The sequence below is a fragment of the Bos mutus genome, chromosome 22, assembly GCF_027580195.1.
Source record: "Bos mutus isolate GX-2022 chromosome 22, NWIPB_WYAK_1.1, whole genome shotgun sequence".
Lineage (NCBI taxonomy): Eukaryota > Metazoa > Chordata > Mammalia > Artiodactyla > Bovidae > Bos > Bos mutus.
The window spans coordinates 59,161,500-59,181,329 of NC_091638.1; the positions used below are offsets into that span (position 1 = coordinate 59,161,500).

Sequence of the window (19,830 nt, forward strand, 5' to 3'; positions counted from 1 at the left end):
AACCTGAGTGGAGAAGCTCTGGCCCCCAGGCCAGTGGCCGAGTTCTGTGGGTGACGGCCCCCACTGGTCCCGGGGGAAATGCGAGAGGCAGGGCTTGCTGAGGAGGAGCCGGCCGGTGCTGGGTGAGGGCTGGCAGTGACGGAAGGAGGGGGCCGGTGGCCGCACAGGAGGCCCTGGGGGGACCTGGGAGGACCCGGGGCCCTGGCTGGGCGCTTGGAAAGCCACAGCCCACAGCAGCCTCGGGGGTGAGACGGGCCAAGCCAGGAAGCGCAGAACTGGGGCGATGCTCCCAGGCCCCTGCCAGGGCCCACAGCCCTGGTTCAGGCCTCTGGGCCCCTCCTGCCTCTTCCCTCGTGGAGGCCGGCGCTGCCGTCGCACACCCAGGCCTCGGGACGGTGACCAGGCCTCCCCGTGGGCGCCCCGTCAGCAGCCACAGCCCCAGCTCTCCGCGACGTCCTTGCTGTCCAGCTGGATGTGGTCGGCGCCCTTCTCGCTGAGCCGCGGGCCGCCGTGCCGCACGACCAGCTCGGTGGCCACCCTCACGAAGGCCTCCTCCACATTGCTTGAGTCCTTGGCCGACGTCTCGATGGCACACAGGATGTCGTAGTGCTCCGCCAGGCCCTGCGCCTCGGCCAGAGGCACCTCCCGCAGCTGCCCGAGGTCCGACTTGTTTCCTGTGGGCAAGCGGGGGCGGCGGTGAGGCAGGCGAGCCTGGGCTCTGCCTCGATTTTAATCCCTCACCCCATCCTTGGGGCTTCCCTGGCGGCTCAGACGGTGAAGAGTATGCCTGCAATGTGAGACTTGGGTTTGATTCCTGGGCTGGGAAGATCCCCTGGACAAGGGCAAGGGTATCCACTCCAGTATTCTTGCCTGGAGAATCCCATGGACAGAGGGACCTGGTGGGCTATGGTCCCTGGGGTCACAATAAATCGGACGCGACTGAAGTCACTACCCCCTTGTCTAATCTCTTCCTTCTCTGTGCCAGAGGCTCGTGTACTTTACTGAATTTTTTCTATGAAATAGAAGCAGCAGAATTGGGCAAAAAGCATGCGGGCCCTTAGAGCTGGAGGCAGCTGCGGGTAGAGACACCAGCTTTCAGCTGCCTGCTGTGTGACCCTGGGGTGACTCACTCCATCTCGGATACCCGGCCTGCCCACTCGGGACACCACCTTCTGCAGAGCAGCGACTGATGGACACGGTAAGCTGGCCCCAGGCAGGCCCTCCGTCAACTTTGCTGCTGTTATTTAGTTGCTCAGTCCGACTCTTTGTTGACCCCATGGACTGTAGCCCGCCAGGCTCCTCTGTCCCCGGGATTCTCCAGGCAGGAACATGGGGTGGGTTGCCATGCCCTCCTCCAGGGGATCGATCAAACCCAGGTCTCCCGCATCGCAGATGGATTGTTTACCGCTGAGCCACCGGGGTGTGAAGTTACAGAAACCTGGTCGTGGTTTTTTTTTGGTAAAATCTCGTTATTATGTTTATTATTAACCCTCTCCTATTTTAGAGGGGAATTTTTAATCCTCTGTAGGATCATGGGTTTTGATGATTTTGCTCTTCTGATAAGAACAGTGCAGACCACAGCTGCTCTGAGAGCATGCCTCGGCTTCTCCTCTGAGGTCTAAGGGGATTCGTTATATTTTAGGTAATCTGGTCAGCTGCTCCTTGGCCCAGTTTATGCAAGACTTTTTTTATACTTCTTGGAGAAGGAAATGGCAAGCCACTCCAGTATTCTTGCTTGGAAAATCCCATGGACAGAGGAGCCTCACGGGCTCCAGTCCATGGGGTCGCAAGAGTCGGACACGACTGGGCGACTAAAGCAAGCGGCTGACTCTCACAGTGCGATCACAGGGACAAGGGCAGGCAGGCGTTGCGCAAAGGCCTGGGTCCCGGCGGGCCAGTGGCTAGGGCTCAGCGCGCCCACTGCGGGGCCAGGCTTCAGTTCCAGGTCGGGGAGCTAAGATCCTCCAAGCCGTGTGGTGTGTCTGAAAAACACACACACACGCCTGGAAGAAAAGCCCTACAACGTGTTTGATAACTGTACACGGCGCAGCAGCCAGTGTCCGTGGAGGGCGCCTGCTTGGCTCCTGATTTCAACAAACGGAAAAGAAAAGCGCACGTGGTATTCGTGACCTGACCCCAGGTCGGCTGGCTCGCTGTGCTAGGAGAGGCCAGACGTGGAAACAGCACTGCCATCATACGTTCTGAGAACGTGTGTCTTTTGTAGCTCTGGCTACAACACCCGGAAATGAAATGGCTGTGCTGGGGTCTGCCCTAGAGGACCGCACGGGGCAGGGACAGAGGCTGAGACGACTGCAGATGGGACCTGCAGGTGGACCCGCGGTGTCTGCCGACCTGGGCTCACCGAGCTACTCCCTCCTCGAGCTTCTGTGAAATGCTCTGTGGGGAAGGTTTTGTTCTAAGTCCTGGATGAAAGGGAGGCGTCCGGGCAAGTGGGAGGGCCCCCTTCCTGCTGGGGGGTGGGGAACAGTCCGGCCCAGCGCACCCACGCTCCAGCCCAGGCCCCTCTGCACAAGCCTGCTGAGAGGAACCAGCCTGAGGCCTGGGACGAGGGCCCCAGGGACACACGTGTGGGCCACAGCTTCCTGAGTCCAGGCCTGGAAGTTGACACAGGAGGAAAAGGCAGAAGGCAGAGCACGCCCTGCAGCAGTGGTTCTCAGGTGGGCTCGCGATGGCACCTGGAGCCTGCTGGAAACTCACGTTCACGGGCCCACCCAGACCTCCCAATCAGACGCTTGGAGGGTGTCCGACTTCAGAGAGACCTGGAGGTGGACAGACGCCCACCCAGACCTTCCCGATCAGACGCTCTGGGGGTGGAGGGGAGGGGTCCGATTTCAGAGAGACCTGGAGGTGGACAGACACGTGAGAAGCCCCTCTGCAGCGGATGACAGAGCAAGCCCCTGAACACAACCAGCCTCCTTCACGTGCTCAGGGGCTGCGTGAATTGGGGAGAAATTACTTCTCATTTCTGAGCCTCCTGACACAGGAGGAGCAGGCAGGGTTCTGAAAAGATGTGTGACAAAGAGGGAAGCAGCCTCCGCCGTGGTGCGGCCACGTGGTGACTGCCTCCAGGCCCCCTCCCCTGGTTCCTGCTTTGGGATGCAACTTTACAGGTGATTAGTAGGAACTGCATCTTCTAGATCACGTTCAGGTCCTGGCTCTGTGCCTGCCTGGCCAAGCTCTGCCCACCCTTCATTTACAAAGGAGACAGACAGACAGCCAGCCGGCCTCACCGATGAGCAGCTGCACGATGTTGGAGCCCGCGTACTTGCGCACGTCCTCGATCCAGTGCGGCACCGACAGGAAGGAGCTCCTCTTGGTGATGTCGTAAGCCAGTATGGCCCCGTTGGCACTGCGGTAGTAGCTCTGCGTGATGGTGCGGAAGCGCTCCTGACCAGCCGTGTCCCAGATCTGCAGCTGGAGAAACGGGGGCCCCGTGAGCCTGCAGGTGCAGGGGACTGGGAGGCCTCGCACCCAGACCCACCCCCAAAGCACTGCTTCTGCAGGGCAGACCACCGGCAGGTACCGGACAGGACGTGCCAGGAGGTGGACAGGCGGAGAGGTCTCCTGACCTCCTGGAAGGCAGCTCAGCGGCCTGAGCAGGATGGGGCGGACCAAGGAGGGGCAGGAGCCCCACCCCCACCTCCAGAGTCCCGGGGGGCAGAAGGGTGGGCTCAGTGCTGAGGCAGGACGTGCACTGGACCCGCGTGGTGCCCCCTCTGCCCTGGACGCCGGCTCACTGCAGGGCCACGACCAGCACCTCCCCCGCCGTGGGGAGGCCCCCAGCCCTGGGGCTCTCTGCTTGGCCTCAGTGGGGCCGGGGACGATGCCAACACTGGGACGGGGGCCTGGGGGAGGCAACAGGCAGTCTGCTCCTGGGGCCTCGGTCATCAGCTGACTCAGCCTGTTAACCCCAATCCCAACTCCAACCGCAACCCCGACCCCAAGCGCAGTGCCTCTCCCATGCAGGTCCTCGCTGCCCCAGCACCCCTCAGCGCTGCAGGACAGGGGCCCACGTGGCAATCATCTCTGGCTCCTAGTAGGAGCAGTGGGCTGGTAGGAGGGACCCCCGGGGCGGGGGTCTTCTGTGCTGTACAAACCACAGGCCCCGGGGCCCTGAGAAGGACACCGGCTCTGGTCCAGCCCGAGCCGCAGGCCATCCGCTCTCCTCCGCGGGCACAGGCACTCTGGGGCCTCTCTGTTGGGTTCTGAAGGAGTGTCCGGGGTGGGGACAGACCCGGAGGCCTCGCACAGTCCTGTGGGCAGGGCCCCTAGCCTGGGCACTGTGCACGTGACCATCTTTTCCCGGGCCCACACAAGCTGTCTGACAGCTGACGCGCTCTGGGCTGTGACTTGCAAACCAGACACCCTGTCGGAGACTTCCTGTGTGCTCCGCAGGATGAGGGTCTCCAGGAAGCAGGCCCCGGGCACAGCTCACGCAGGGGTGATGCAAAAGGCGGGACCCTCAGCACCACGCCAGCCCAGGATCCAGATGACCAAGGACTCCCCTCCATACCCCAGAGGGGAGTGCAGATCACAAAGACAGAGGTCAGGCAGAAACAGGAAAAAGCAACCTGGACAAAAGAGGAAGCCGGCAGAGTGTCTCACACTCTCAGAAACAGTCATCAGCATTTTCATTAGAAAAGACCCCAAAACGGTAGGAGCACACCTTCATTTTCAGTAGATGGAGCGTTTGGAAAGGAAAAAAAGAGATCTTGAAAGTTAAAAATATAAATGAAAAATGTGACGTAAGGGTTGGAAGACAAACCTGAAGAACTCCTTCCAAGTGAAACAAAAAAATGCAAAGAGATGGAAAAGGGAGAAAAGAAATTGTGGGAAGTAAAACAAAAGAATGCAAAGAGACGGAAAAGGGAGAAAAGCAGCTGTGGGAAGTAAAACAAAAGAATGAAAGAGATGGAAAAGAGAGAAAAGCAACTGTGGAAAGTAAAACAAAAGAATGAAAGAGATGGAAAAGAGAAAAGCAACTGTGGAAAGTAAAACAAAAAAATGCAAAGAGATGGAAAAGAGAGAAAAGCAATTGTGGAAAGTAAAACAAAAAAATGCAAAGAGACGGAAAAGAGAGAAAAGCAATTGTGGAAAGTAAAACAAAAAATGCAAAAGATGAAAAAAGAAAAGATGGAAAAGTAAAACAAAAAAATGCAAAGAGATGGAAAAGAGAGAAAAGCAATTGTGGAAGCAGTCTAGATGGTCCACCGTCAAGAGAGTAAGAGGTTTGGGGAAAAAAAAAAAAAAGTAAATTCAAAAAAATACTTCAAGAAAACTCCTCAGAACTGATTGAAAGGGCCCGCCGAGCAGACAGGATGGAGGAAGACAGACTCACACAAGCTCTTGGCTGCGGGACTCCGCGACAAGGAGGCAGAAGAAAGGGCCCTTACGCTTACAGGGAAGAAAAAGAAAGAAAGGAAAAACGGGTCTTGAGGTTTCGCACAAGAGCCACATCCCATTAGATATTCAATCAAACGATGCCTAGAATTACGAAGGGAGATGACCACCAGCCCAGAATTCTCCCCTAATCCCTACGAGTCAAGTGCGATGGTTTAACAAAGGCGTTTTCAGACACACAGAAAATTTACCTGCCACCCTTTCTCAGGAAGCTGCTGAAATCAACCAGAATGAAGAAAAGGGGACCCAGCAAATGGAGGACTGAACACAAAACAAAGAGAGGTGGGGGGCCCCCAGTGCGGGAGGGAGCTCCCCAGAGCCTCCAGTGCGGGCAGAGTCATTACCGGCGGCCGAAACCCCACTCCCTGAACAACCAGCAGACGGAGAAAACACAGAGGCTGCCGTCTTGGGGACGTAACCAGCAAGCAGCACGCGACCACGATTCCTGAGAGAAGCAACGCTCGTGGAGCGCCCCCATCACCAGCGAACCTTCGCCGGGGCTCTCCTGGCGACTGGACTGGCCGCAGGATGGGGGTGAGCGTCCAAGCAGGGCACAGTGGTCCTGCTGAGCCCAGGAGGCAGACAGCAGAGTCCTGAGCAGCTGATGCGGCTGGGATGGAGAGCGATGCAGCGGGTGGGAGGGCCCAGAAGCCTCGGGGAGGGGTGTCCCTGGGGGGTCCCAGCCCACCGCCCAGTGCAGCCGCTGAGACTCGAACCAGAGAGCGGCTCCTCTGGGGGTGGGAATACACCGGACGTGGAGGCTGAGCCGTGCTGGGGGGCCTTCCGGCACAGCCACGGGGAGGAGGCGCCCGAGGCCCTCGGAGTGACAGAGGTATGAGGCGAGATGTCAGGATGCCTGCGGCTACGTGAGGACCAAGGTGAGAAGCTAGCCTCCTGACACCTGCCCAACAAAGCCCGAAGCTAAGCTCGCGGTTTGCAGGCCAAATTCCACCAAGGTAAGAGGCTAGAGAAACACCGTCGGGCTTGCACCTGTCTGCCCCAACAAAAGACGAGGGCCAGACACACGTTCAAGGTGATCAGCCAGTCACTGAGTTGACTACAAGGACCAGAATCCGTGCTCTTCAAAAGAAGATACCACAACCCAGTCAAACAAGGTGTAAACCAGTGTTTCTAATATACAGTAAAAAAAATTACTATAGTGAAAAGATAAATAAATAATAAGGAAGATTGGACTCCCTAAAGAGAAGAGCGGTCAATATAAAATGAGGCCAAAATGGACCCAGTATTGGACACAAAGAATCAAAGCCATTATTTTCAGTGTAATCCGAGAATGTAAGGAAAATATCACTCTGAGTGGGCAAACAGGGAGTTTCAGTAGAGAAAGGAACTATTTTACAAAATATTTGTAAAAACGTATTTTAAAAGGGTCAAAATTCTAGAACTTAAAAGTACAGTAAGTGAAGTGGAAAGCTCATCTACTGAACATAACAGCAGGACGGAGACAAAAGAGCATCAGTGGCTGGAAGAAATTCTCATAGAGACTATTTACTCTGAAGAACAAAGAGAAAAAAAAGGAAGAAAAACAGACAGAATATTGACCAAGATAAAATGATATGCTGGACCATAAGATAAGCCTCAATAAACCTCCAAAAATGGTATTCTCACAGAATATTCCTCTAACCACAAACGATCTAAAACAGAAATCAAGAACGCGCTGGGACAGACTTCCTCCAGAATGGAGCTGAGAGGAAGCAAGACAGTGAGGAGAAAATTACACAGCATGTTGGACAGATGAGGAGAGCCTGGAGCTGAATTGGTGGCAAAGAGACACCCAAGCCAGAACAAGACGGTCGGGGCTGCCAGGGGAAGCTAGGGAGCCCGGGAAGCAGAAGATAATCACGGCACGGTCTCCACGCCACACGGCTTAGCCCTGAACAGCTCTGACTAATTACAGTGTGCACACTCAGCCATCCCAGCAAGCACTCAGCGGACACCTGCTCCGAGTTCTAGGTACCACAGGAAACAGACGCAAATTCCTGTGGTCAAGCTTACCATCTCATGCAGGAGACAGATGCTAAGACAGTGAGTAATAAGGACATATATTTGCTTACATAGAAATACAGAATGTAAACAGAAGAGTTATTATAAAATGAGTAATAAAATAATCAGTAAGCTAGACAGTGATAAGGGGGGAAGAAGCAGGGGAAGAAGTCGTGAAATACGGTGAGCAATGGCATTTCAGGTGGGAAGCCCGCAATGAGATAGCTGTCGAGCCACGATCTGAAGAAAGTCAGCTAGCTGTGCGGATGCCTGGGAGACACGCATTCCAGGGCGAGGGCGGGAAGTGCAAAGGCTCTGAGGCACAGGCACAACTGGTGTAAGAAGCAGGAACATCAGTGTGTCTGGAGCAGAGTGAAAAGGGGGGGAAACAGGGCCTGACCGAGAAGCGTGAAGGGGCTGGAGTGTGCGGAGCCCTGCCTTCCCTGGGAGTCAAGGGGACCCCAGGGGCTTTGAAGGCAATCAGATCTGCTCTTTAACAAGACCACTCTGATGACTGCACGGAGGCAGATCAGAGCAGAGCACGGATGTAGGACGTCCCTGGTGGTCCGGTGGTTAGGAATTCCGCGCTTTCACTGCGAACGGTCCGGGTTCCATCCCTGGTTGGGCAACCAACGTCCCACAAGCAGCTGTGCAGCTCACACGAAAAGAGGGAGAGAGAGGACAGGAACAGGGGGACAGCTGGGAGGTCACGGCCGTAATTCGGGTAGCGGCGGAGGTAGGGAGACGTGGTCACCTGGGGTACACTGAGAAGACACGGAAAGGAAGTCAACGCTGATCTAATCAACGCTGCCACACGCCTCTACTGGGAGGATGCAAAGCGTGTGTGTGTGAGAGATGGGGGCGAGGGCTGTGCTGAGAGTGAAGCCTCGTGTCCCAAAGTATAAAAGCGTGTGTGTGTGTGTGTGTGTGAGAGAGAGAGATGGGGGCGAGGGCTGTGCTGAGAGTGAAGCCTCGTGTCCTAAAGTATAAAAGCGTGTGTGTGTGTGTGTGTGTGTGTGTGTGTGAGAGATGGGGGCAAGGGCTGTGCTGAGAGTGAAGCCTTGTGTCCCAAAGTATAAAGGCGTGTGTGTGTGTGTGTGTGTGTGTGTGTGTGAGAGAGATGGGGGCAAGGGCTGTACTGAGAGTTAAAGCCTCGTGTCCCAAACCAGGAAGTCGACAGAAGACGCCTGTGCGTGGGGGAGGAGGGGCAGCAAAAGAAGCAAGAGGGAGACGAGCCGGAAGTGCTCAGGAGACCTTTGCGTGAGAAGCCTTGTGGAAGCATCACAGACACGTGTAACTGACGACAATTACAAATGAGTGAAAAACCAACACAGCCAGCTACAGGTTACGGTATCTGGGTCAGCCCACTCGTGAAATCTGGGCAGGGCTGGAGGAGGTATTTTTGGCAAGTAGGTCCTTCCTGCGGTGGTGATCTTGCCATCCTAGTTCTCTGCATCAGAGCCGGGGGAGGGACGAGCCGGGTCACGACGCAGCGGGGCCAGCCCCGCCCTTCCCAGCTTGGACTCTCAGGCTTCGGCATCAGAAAAGGGGCCACGAGGCTCTGCTGTGGGATGGTGGAGGCGGCCTGATCCATCCCGGGCCCCAGCGCCCTCGGCGCTCAGAAGCCAGGCCTGGAGCACCCCGCCCTCCAGACAGCCATGGACAGCTCCTCCAGCAGGCCAGGCCTGGGGGAGCTGTGAGAAGCGTCCCGAGTCGGAGCCACCTGAGCACCAAGCGGCCTGAAACCCGACGAGATATGCCACCTGGATGCGGGGCGGGGGGACTTGCGAGGGGTGTGCTGGGGGGCATCACACGGGGCCTTGGGGGCGTGGGCAGAGACCCCCAGCCCCACAGCTCAGAGGACATGGGCGGCTCTGGGGGTGTAGCAGCCGACCAGGGGAGGCATCTCAGCCTTGCGCTGAGTCCAGGCCCATCCTCCTGTCTGCCTGCCTTCCCACACAGCCCTCCGCAGGGCCCAGCACGAAGGCACTCCTGGGTGTGGGGTCCCCTCTGCTTGGCAGCTCCTGCCCCTTCGTGGGGCTCACCCGTCAGGCAGGCGCCAGGCTCCCTGCAGATGATCTGGCATGTCTGTCCCCCACTAGCCCTAACACTCTGCAGCCTCCGCCTGTGTCCAGATCCCTGCCTGAATCGCTCCTCCCCAGACCCTCGCCACCCATCCCCGTGCCCCGCACCCCCTCCTCAGCATCTCCACCGCCCGCCTGAAACAGGCACGCAGCCCTCCTCCACGGTCTCTGTCCCTCCCGCACGTGGGTGTCCTGGGGGCAGGCGCTGTGTCTGCCTGGCTTTCTGCATGTGCCCAGAACCTGCATGCAGAAGGCGCTAGATAAACACTGTGTCAGCTGGAGGGGCACCTGCCCACCGTCGAGCCTCACCCCCCTCCAGCAGCCTGGCGCTGCGGCCTGGACTCAGCAAAGCTCCCCGTCGGGCCATTTGCATCCTCACGGAAAGTTTCACTACTCAGAGTGCAGAACAGGAGCAAGCGACTGAGAAACACCTGCTGAGCTGAAACCACCACCCGGGCACCCTGTGCCCACCCGGCGGGTGGCCTCCACCTGCACTCACTGGACGGACAGACCAGCACCTCAGGCTGCGAGTCACACCGAGCTCCCCTCCCCACCTTCCCAGCCAGGCTGTCGTCTCCCAGCCGACTTTGGGGGACTTCTCTGGGTTGCTGATACCCAGAGTGAAGGCCAGAGGCATTTCCGAGGTACAGAGGGTCAGAGTGAGGCCGGGTCAGGATGGAAGAGGGCCCCAGGTGGGGGAGCTGCCCACTCCAAGTCATCAGGGGCGAGTCACAAACAGGCGGGTGGGGAATTCAAGGGAAAGAACAGCCTCCAGGTGAGGGACAGCCTATTTTCCCTTCAAAGTGCCACCTCTAAGGACTCCTGGTTCCTACTGTGCCTCTGGGTCCCCACACTCGTGATGAGAATTATCATTGTCATATTTCCTCCTCCAGGAGAGACTGCATTCACCTTGACCTTTGGTGAACTCCTACCGAAGCTTCTGGGTCACCTTGGCAGCGGAGCTCCCCCGACACATGGGCTGGGCCCCACGCCGAGCGGACCTGTCTTCTCCATGGTCCTCAGCCCTCTGCTCTGGACTCTGTAACAGCACGCAACATGGAGGATGCCGGCTGCCTCAAACTCGGGTGCCTTGGGGGCCAGGCAGGGACCATGAGATGAGTAGGATGGCTGAAAAGGATGCCCTGCCTAACACACACGCAATTAAAAAGAGAGTCAGCAAATCGCCACCACGCAGGCCATCTGCCCGGCGCCGGGTCCGCTCTGCACGCGGCGCCTCCGGGGAGCCAGTGGAACCCGGCCAAGGTCCTGCCGGCCATCCACCCTCGAGGGCACCCCCAGGCCTCCACATCGCCCGCAGGCCGTGCCCACCTGGCGTGTCTGTCCCCCACTGGCCCTAATGTGAGACCCAAACGAAATGGGCCTCACAGCGGGCGATCGGGCACAGGGCTGTGTGCGCGGGCTCCTGTCTGCCAGTCTGCCCCTTGCTGTCGAGAACGGGCTCTGGAGAGGACGGACCCGTCTCATCCCTCTAACCTGGCACAGAGCCGGCCCCGGCCAGGAAGGAAGCCCTCTGCGGGCAGTTCCTGTGGTCAGGCCAGCGGGCCAGGCGCTGCCCTCCAGGGAGGCTTCCCACAAACTGCGGCGGGAAGTCAGTTCCACTTACGAGGTTACAGAAACCTAAGAGGTGAAATCAGCTGCACCGGAGCCGGTGTCCAACACCGTCCCTCCCGGTGGACACACAAGAGGGCTCTATCCCAGCAGGCTTTCCCCCAGAGGACGAGGTGGGCGGGGGAAGTTCCTTGCTTCTTCGTAGCAGAGGGGACCTTAGAGAAATTAGTTCTCAAGCCAAAACTCTGAAAACTGGTCAGACGGACCCAAACCCGAGTTCCCGCGCTGCTGGCCGTGGTGTCCCGGGATGCGGGGGGCCTGAGCCGGGGGTCTGCAGGCCCCTCCCAGCCGGCCGCTGTCACGTCTACCTCGGCCCCGGCTCGAAAACAGGCCTCAACCCAGAGGCAGGTGCACGCCAGGAGCACGAGGCCTCGAGGAAGACGGGGGACTTCCCAGGTAGCCCAGTGGCTGGGACTCCACGAGCTCAGTGCAGGCGGCCCGGGCTCCACCCCTGGTCAGGGAACTAGGTCCACGGGCCACACTAAGAGCTTGCATGCCGCAACTAAGATCCCACACGCCGGAACCGAGTCCTGGCACGGCCAGATAAATTAAAGAGAAAGGAACCCCTCAGTAACTGTGGTCCAGCCTCCTCACACACGGCCCAGGGAACTGACTTGGGGACCGGAAGTGACCCGCCCACCATCTACTGGAGGCCGCCTCTGCAGGCCTTGGGGATGAACCTTGTCCCCCACACACGGCGACTGCCCGCGCATCCTCATGAAGGCCCAGCCTGCCGAGAGCCAGGACTCTGCTTTTACAGTCGGGCCTCTTCTGGGACCAAAGGCCTCCTGACAGCATGGGAGGCTCCGCTCCAGCGGCTTCTGACCCTCCAGGGTCATCAAACCCACCCCGTGATCCAACATCGGGAGACACGGACACAGTTTCCCCGGGAGACCACTTCGAGAGGGACCGATCCTGGAGACACATCTAAGTTCCGGGTTGCTGCCTTTGGCACAAGCTGTGTGCAGGGTCACATACCTGGTCCGTGGCTGCTCAGGCCTCTGCCTGGGGCAGCAGAGGAGGCCAGCGAGGCCAGGCAGGGAGGGGACAAGCCTGTGGCCCAGAGACGGGCCTGGTTCACTGCCCCAAAGCAGGCCGAGAGGCCCCTGACTCCCAGCACTGGCTCGGTTCTGCTGCTGTGCGTTCAACACGACAGCATCTCGCAGGCCGTTCTAGAAGGCAGGCACGTTCTTCTGTCCACACTGGCCATAGGCGCCCCTTCTCCCAACTCATCTGAATTCAGCAGGATTGGTTTAACGAGCAGAAGGCATCAGGAGGTCGACGTGACACCGCCAATCTAAGAAAACGTGAAACGCAAGTGATGCGCGTCCGCCTAGATGTTACGTTGCTCCCAAACCTTTCCGTGCGCGACTGTGCGCCAGTGTCTCTGGCAGTGCCACAGGGCATGCAAACAGCAACGGGGAAAAGGCGTCAGGCAAGGTTCTGGTTCAGGCCTGCCCACACGGCCTTCGTCTCCCCGTCTGCGAAATGGGGTCTCACAGGGCGGCAAGGACCACGTGGAGCAGAGCGTGAAAAGAGAGGTGGAAACTGGGAGGATGGGGGCCGGGGCGAGGGCTGCTGGGCACCACACAGTCCCTCTTGCCCAGAGCCTCTGGAGAGAGCCCTGCGACACCAGCTCTGCAAGGGTCGCACGGGCCGAGGGGAGGAGAGAAGACCCGGACGGGCTGAAACCGCGCCGACCTCAGCTCCCACCGCTGATGCTCTGCTGTGCGTCGGGTCCTTCGGCTCTGGGGTGACCAGGGAACAGACCAGGCAGCAAAGCCCCCCTTCCGGCGTCTCCCCACCACACCTGCTGCCTCGGGACTGGCAGACCCCTGGGAGGCGAGGTCACTCTGCCGTGAGCATGGCCATCACAGCACCCGGAACACACTTCCTCAGACCAGCAGCAGGGCCCAGAACCCTTCTCTTGCCCAATGGTCCTTTTGCTATTTCTGATCAAAATTAGCAAAGTCAGACTAATTTTATCCCAATAGGAAAAAGCATGTGAGCAAGACCAGACCACTGGCGGGAAGGGCTGAGGACGCAAAGTTCAAACAGAAGCCTGTGCCTTCCACTCTGGCCCTGCCCCTTGCAGACCAGGACCCCTGCCGGGTTCAAGGTCCTACAGCGTGGGCCCCAGGGCCCCGACTGAGCTCGGTGCCGGACAGCCCTGGCCGCCTCGCCTGCACGGGGACAGTGACCCCGACGGAGAGCTCAATACAGGGGTGCACCCCTCTGGGGTCGACCCACCTGTGCATCCCCTGTGAGGTGCAGACCGTTTTACGTAACAGACCTCTGTGTTGTCCCAGATAAGGTGGGAGAGCGGCGCCCGGGCTGCGTCCAGGATTTAGAACTGGCCGAGATCTCCTGGGGGACGTGAGGTGGGGGGGCCGGGCCGGTTAAGAAATAGTCTTAATAATAATCCCTAGGGAGGAAAATGCTAACAGCAGCAACAATAAAATAATCCCTTATGTTCGGACTTCCTTGGTTTATCCACAACAGCACCTTCAGGACAGACAAAGAGACAGGTGAACACTGCCTGCCTTCTTAAAGGGGACAGAAATGGAAAAGAGTTTTTAACTGCATAGCCTTTTATGTCTATGGAATTCTGATCCATGGGGATGGATTATCCAAAGACGTACGAGGGCAATTTTTAACTATTTTGAGTGGGTCCGTAGTTGTCCAGCAACCCTGAGAGGTAGACAGAGCAAATCGTCCCATTTCTTGAAGGAGGAAGCCCAGGGCTCCAAGCAGGGAAAGCAACTGTCCAGGGTTGGGAAGAGGCCGAACGGAGCCAGACGAAGAGACCCAGACCTCCAGACCCCCAGTCCAGGGGTCTCCTTCAGAGACACCACTGCTGAGAGGCCCGCAGCCCCCAGAGCCCCCTCCTGGTTCAGCCTGAAGGCCAGAGCCTGGTGAACGCACCCATGGCCAGAGCCTCCCCCCAGCAGAGCGCTCCAGGAGCCCCGGGCGCGGCCTCATGTTCTGTTAGCGGACAACACCCCAGAAGGTCCTTGGGGTTTCAACTTCAACCCTCATTACTGAAAATCTCGGAAATGCCAAGTCCACACGCTATTCTCCAAGTGTGGTGGCCACAACTGCCTTTTCACGAGTCATTAACATGCGGAATCTCAGGGTCATCGTTATGGACTGAGAAGGACTGAGGAGCGGTCACATGTAAAAGTGGGCGCTGGACTTAGAGTCAGTGAGATCCTGGGTCCAAAGCCTGGTTCTGCCACTGACGTGTGTGTGTACTGGTCATTTCCCTTATTTTGGCTTCAGCTTCCTCCCATTAAATAAGAATTAAGGACCATGCATAGAGTGAGCTCCGTACATTTGACACTGGCAGGTGTGAGGAGTCCCAAGGTGTGGGGTCCGCAAGGCAGACTGCATCCACAAACAAGGCAAGACCAAGCCCTGGCAAGCCCTATGAACGTACCTTAAACTTACCCTGCCACGGGTGGAGGGCCTCGGAGGCCAGGAAAGGCCTCTCTGAAGAGGCGCCCGGGGCAACGGCAACCGAGTGATGAAGCAGCTGTTACACGGAGATCTGGGGGCAGAATGTGGGCAGGCGGGGCAGCAGGGGCAAAGGGCCTGAGGCAGGCATGTTGGAAGGACTGAAAGGGCTAGCGAGGCTGGACAGTTTGCTTGAGGCAGGGAGATGACTTGGGCAAGGCAGACGGAGGCCCAGCCCTCTAGGAAAGGAGCTGGGATGTCATTCTAGTTACAAGAGGAAGTAACTATTAGAAATAAAGGGATTGAATTCCATCTGTGATGCTCCTAACTTTCTGTTTCTCGGAAAGCAGAACTCTTTATTCAAATAAGGACAAGTAGAGCCTAAACATAAAGCCAGACACAAGTACTAGCCCAGCTCTACTGGGTGAGAAGCAAGTTAAGGCCCTTCTGACCCCGCGGCCTCTTGGCCTCCCCACTTCAGCCCACAGCACCCCAAACACTGCGGCCAGAGGAGCCAGCAGAGCACTGGGTGATCTCTCTCTGAGGTTCCTCGAGCACTAACAAGAGCCGCCAGCACAGGCAGGGCGGCCTAGGAGATCACACTGGATACTCGCTGGAGCCCGGACAGGCCTGGGAGGGTTTTAAAGTAAATCTCTGATGTGGACGAGCCTTCTGCAGCAGCAACAATGAAATCTGGCTCGTCAAGGGCTCCAGTTAGAGTCACGCTGCTGAAACCAGAGAGAAAACAGATGGGCGGTTGCCAGGGCCCGGGTCGGGGGAGGACGCTGACACAAAGGGATACCCGGGAACGTTCTGGAGGGAGGAATCGGCTCCCTGTACATGCTGGTGCGGGTACAGGGCTGCCCGCATTTGTCAAGATCACAGATCTGGGCGCCCGATGTTAGAGAGGCCTGCTGTGTGTAAGCGGAACTTCAATAAACTTTTTTGATTTTTTTTTTAAAGTCACTTGGCTGGAAGACACCCCAAAGATATCTTATGGGTGAGGAGAAACGACCTGCGGAGTCCAAGAGCCCAGAATCCAGCAATCGGAAGACTGTCTCCCCGCTGCCAACCCCCACCTCCCAGATTCAGGTCACAGTCTCTTCAGTGCTGAGGTTCATGTTTCTCTGGCTGCAAAATGTAAATAATTGCTTATTTTTACATTGCCTGTTTTTACAACAGGCTTTCCCACTCCACGCAAACGGAAGCAGCGGTCGGGTGTAGGGGAAAGACCCCGATGTGGTGGAGTCAGAAACGCTGGAAGAAAACTTCCTCGTCTGTCGCCTCCCAGCTGTGTGCCTGGGGAGGCCCGGCCCGTGTGAGGTGGGGCTGAGCACCAGGGCACATCTGTGCAACTGCTGGCACACTGCAGGCTCTAGAGAGGGTCGGCAGCGTGACCCTAAGGGGGCTGGCATGTCTAAACCGCTTCCCCATCCCAGACCCAGACCCGCTTGCCCCCGCCGCACCCCCCAGGAAGAACACCCTGGAGGTGACCAGCAGGAAAGGGAACTGCTGAGCTCTGCCCTGCATTGCACAACCCGCTCAGGTACACAGTGCACCCCGGGCCCTGCACAGGCTGTAACCTCGCCAGGTAAACAGGAACACCCTGCCCCCTCCCTGACCCCCGTCAGCAGCCGGGGAGGGGGGCGGCATGCCCCCTCCTTCACGCCCTCCTTCACGCCCGTCCTTCAGCGGGCCACTTCCCTGGGCTGCTGGCGGCGCCTCAGGGCACAACCCATCCCGGACACACTCCACCCAGCCCACAGCTCTTCCCTCCACCTGCTCCACAGGGTGGTCCTGAATAATGACTCAAAGCTGCCTGCCACACCTTGTTCTTTTTTCCTGTCCTAAGGAGACCCAATGCACACAAACTCCAAAGACTATGGGAAAAAAAAAAAAAAGGAACCCTCGGGGCAGGGAGTTTCTGCTTTCCCAGTCATCTACTCCAAAGGCGCTGAGGGCTTGCTGAGGGCTTGTAACCGCTGTTGGCAGACTTCTCCATGGTGCGGCAAGCGGGAGGCGACACCCGGAAATTATCCCTCAGAAATTATCCCTATTTTGCAGAAACAAAGAGCTGAGCTTTCTGGCAAAAGGCAACCGGTAGCAGACCCAGGCAGCCCAGCAAAGCTGGGCCCGCGGTATGGGGGCTCAACCAGAAAACATGGAGGTAAGGGGGGCACCCCTGCCCAGGGCTCCTGGGAGCCAGGCCAGAGCCGGTGGGAACGCAAAACCACGAAAGAGAGGAAAGGATGTCAGTCCGCGCTGTTCGGCGAAGCTACGGAGCAAGAACAATGGTCTCTCAATCCAGCACGGAGGGCTGACACCCAGGTTAAGAGACTGACGGGCGAATCACAAACGCTAGTTGTCAGACCGTCGCCAGGACGCTTCGACAACTACATCCTGCGGTTCTGCAGAGCCACCGCCGGAGCCCGGGGCTCGCCCCCACCTTCCGGGCCGTTTTCAGTTCCCGTCGGGCGGCAGCTGGGGGAAGGGACTCGGGCCGCCCGGCCGAGTCAACTTCCACCACCCGGTCCACAAGACACTGCAGGGAGGCGTGGCCAGGCCGGAAATTCTGACACAAAAGTTTTGGCCCTCCGGTCCCAGAAGCAACTACTTCCTGCTCCCTCCTAGTCGTGCGGGGTCGAGGGGGGGAGGATGTTCCTTGCGGCCTGGGGTCCCCACCGAGGGCCGAGCTGGGGGCCTCGACCGCGGTGGGGCAGGGACAGGCCGGCCCGACGCCCCCGGGGCCTGCACCCGAGGCTCCGCACCGCCGGGCACCGGAGACTGGTACAAAGTCCCCGGGGGTAGGGGGTGTAGCTCGCGGAGCAGGGCCTTCTCTCCGCACCCCCCAAACTCGCGCACCCCCGCGCCCCGAGGCCCGCGATCTGCGCGCGGAGGCCGGCCCCGACGCCAAGGCCCAGGCCTGCTCCGACGGGAGGAAGGGCAGGGGCCCAGCCGCCGCGGAGCGGTCAGGCGCTGGCCGCGGCCCCCGCCCCCGCAGGGGAGACCCTCCAGGGCGGGGCCCTACAGCCGTGGGGGCCCCGGGCCCGGCCTCCCACCTTGACCCGCTGGCCCTGGATCTCCAGCGTTTTCATGGTGAAGTCCACGCCGATGGTGCTGCCCTGGCGCTCCGAGAAGGTGCCGGTCTTGAAGCGCTGCACCACGCACGTCTTGCCCACGCTCGCGTCGCCCACCAGCACCAGCTTGAACAGGAAGTCGTACTGCTCGTCCGGGTCCCCGGGGCCCGGCCCCGCCATGGCGCGGGAGCCCAAAGGCCGGAGCTCCGGACGCTGGGGCGGCCTGGGCTCGCGGAAGCCGCGGGCCGCCTGGCGACGTGGAAGCGCCGCAACACCTGGGGAAGGGGCGCCACCGCCCGCCGGCCGCCCCGCCCCGGCCCGCCCCGCCGGCCAGGCCCCGGGGCCGCGGCTCCGCCCGGGACGCGCCGGGTCCGGCCCTCCGCGCCGCGCCAGGCCAGTCCGGCCCTGCGGCCCGCGCCGGGCCCCGCCCCGTCCTGGCCCCGCCCCCTGCGCTGTCCTCGGCCCCACCCCCAGCGAGGCCCTCCCCCAGGCTCGACCCAATCAGAACCCAACCTCAGGCCCGCCCCGGCCAGGCCCCGCCCCCAGCACTGCCCTCGGCCCCGCCCAGCCCCTGAGAGCAGCCCTCAGTAGGTCAGCACCCTCGGCCCTGCCCCTAAGCCCGCCCACAGCGCCCCCGTACCCGCCGCGCCCCCACCGCCTATTGACGCCCAGGGATCTCCTACCTGGGCCGTCCCAAACTCAGTCTGAAGTGGCTTCGAGAGCAGGGGAGGGTCTCTGGGACTGTTGATTCAGCCCTTGGGCCCAGAATGGCCTCTTGTAGAATGGATCTAGCGTGGACAAGCACAGCAGTGTCACTTCGGGGCTCATAGCAGTGGGGCCGACAATGCACCTCCCAGTACTGAAGAAGGGAAGAGGCCTGGGACACGCTGCAAGGAGGAGAAGAGAAAAGAGACCCAAACTCAAGCTGGCTACAGAACTGAGAGAACTTGTGGGGCCATGTGATCAGGTGACCCCCCCCAGAAAGCTGGGACAGTGGGACTAGGGAGACCTGTTTGGTGGGGGCTAGCTTTGGGGGATCCAAAGGGCTGGGAGATCCCAGCCCAAAAAGGAGAAGTGAAAGTGAAGTCGCTCAATCGTGTCTGAATCTTGGCTACCCCATGGACTGTAGCTCACCAGACTCCTCCGTCCATGGGATTTTCCAGGCAAGAATACTGGAGTGGGTTGCTGTTTCCTTCTCCAGGAGAGCTTCCCGACCCAGGGACTGAACCCAGGTCTCCCGCATTGTCGGCAGACGCTTGACAGTGGTGGAAGCAGCTGCCCAAATGGGCTGGCTCAGTTGGGAACTTGGGTCCAGTTGAGGGAACTGACCCACCTGAAAAGACTTACCTGAGCTGAGGAACAAGGGAGGGTTGTGGGGAGTTCTGTGGAAGGGCGGACCAGCTCCTCAGACAGTCTGGTCCACCAGGGCTCTTCAGAGAAAGGAGACCCAATTGTCTATAAGGGGCTTTGTTGTTGTTCAGTCACCCAGTTGTTTCTGACTCTTTGCGACCCCATGGACTGCAACACACCAGGCCTCCCTGTCTTCCACTGTCTCCCAGAGTTGGCTCAAACTCATGTCCATCAAGTCGGTGATGCCATCCAGCCATCTCATCCTCTGTCGTCCCCTTCTCCTCCTGCCCTCAATCTTTCCCAGCATTAGGTTCTTTTCAAATGAGTCAGCTCTTTGCATCAGGTGGCCGAAGTACCAGGACTGATCTCTAGGATGGACTGGTCGGATGTCTTTGCTGTCCATGGGGCTCCTAGATCAAATGGGACCCATTCCCCTAGCGTCTGCACAGTCATCTGGATGGACAGGAACTGATAACATTCCTGCCCTTTACAAGGGGGGCCCCCTTTGCAAGGGGGCTCCTATAAAACTCCAAATCCATGGGAGTTTACATTTTGATTAATGTCTGTTATGGGTCAGGTATGCTTCTAAGACTTTGGAATATTTAAACGAACAAGGCAGAGAAACATCCATACCCTCCCCAGCAGACAAGGGAAGAGGGACTTCCTGTAGCTTATGGAGGCCACAGAGAGCAAGTCCACCAGGACGCCCAAGAGCCTGGACCACCTTTACTGGCTGAGCGAGTAAGACAAACTGGGCCAGGAGGTAAGGCAGACCCATGGAGAAGGGGGAAGAGTTACTGAGCTCCACTCCC

The 19,830-nt window shown here is 58.9% G+C and overlaps 1 protein-coding gene across 2 annotated transcripts; it reads right to left on the reverse strand.

Annotated features, from left to right (window-relative positions):
• Window positions 1-283: 283 nt before the first annotated feature.
• On the reverse strand, window positions 284-17,984 carry RAB43 (RAB43, member RAS oncogene family). 2 transcript variants are annotated; one of them, XM_070360528.1, is made up of 3 exons: window positions 17,651-17,984; window positions 3,252-3,429; window positions 284-674 (listed from the first exon to the last, which is right to left on the reverse strand). In XM_070360528.1, exons 1-3 carry the CDS (start codon window positions 17,846-17,848, stop codon window positions 424-426), a joined length of 627 nt encoding a protein of 208 aa, XP_070216629.1. In that variant the 5' UTR covers window positions 17,849-17,984; the 3' UTR covers window positions 284-423. The 2 variants fall into 2 exon arrangements, with proteins under 2 accessions (XP_070216629.1, XP_070216628.1); XM_070360527.1 differs by having other exon boundaries at window positions 3,252-3,435.
• Window positions 17,985-19,830: the final 1,846 nt, after the last annotated feature.

Bases quoted from the DNA above. Each gene is read 5' to 3' on its own strand.
- RAB43 (XM_070360527.1), bottom strand. From the start codon at position 17,848: ATGGCGGGGCCGGGCCCCGGGGACCCGGACGAGCAGTACGACTTCCTG. The intron at 3,436-17,650 runs GTGGGAGGCCGG...CCGTTTCTCCAG, and splicing joins TCCAGGGCCAGCGGGTCAAG to CTGCAGATCTGGGACACGGC. The intron at 675-3,251 runs GTGAGGCCGGCT...GCTTGCCCACAG, and splicing joins CATCGTGCAGCTGCTCATCG to GAAACAAGTCGGACCTCGGG.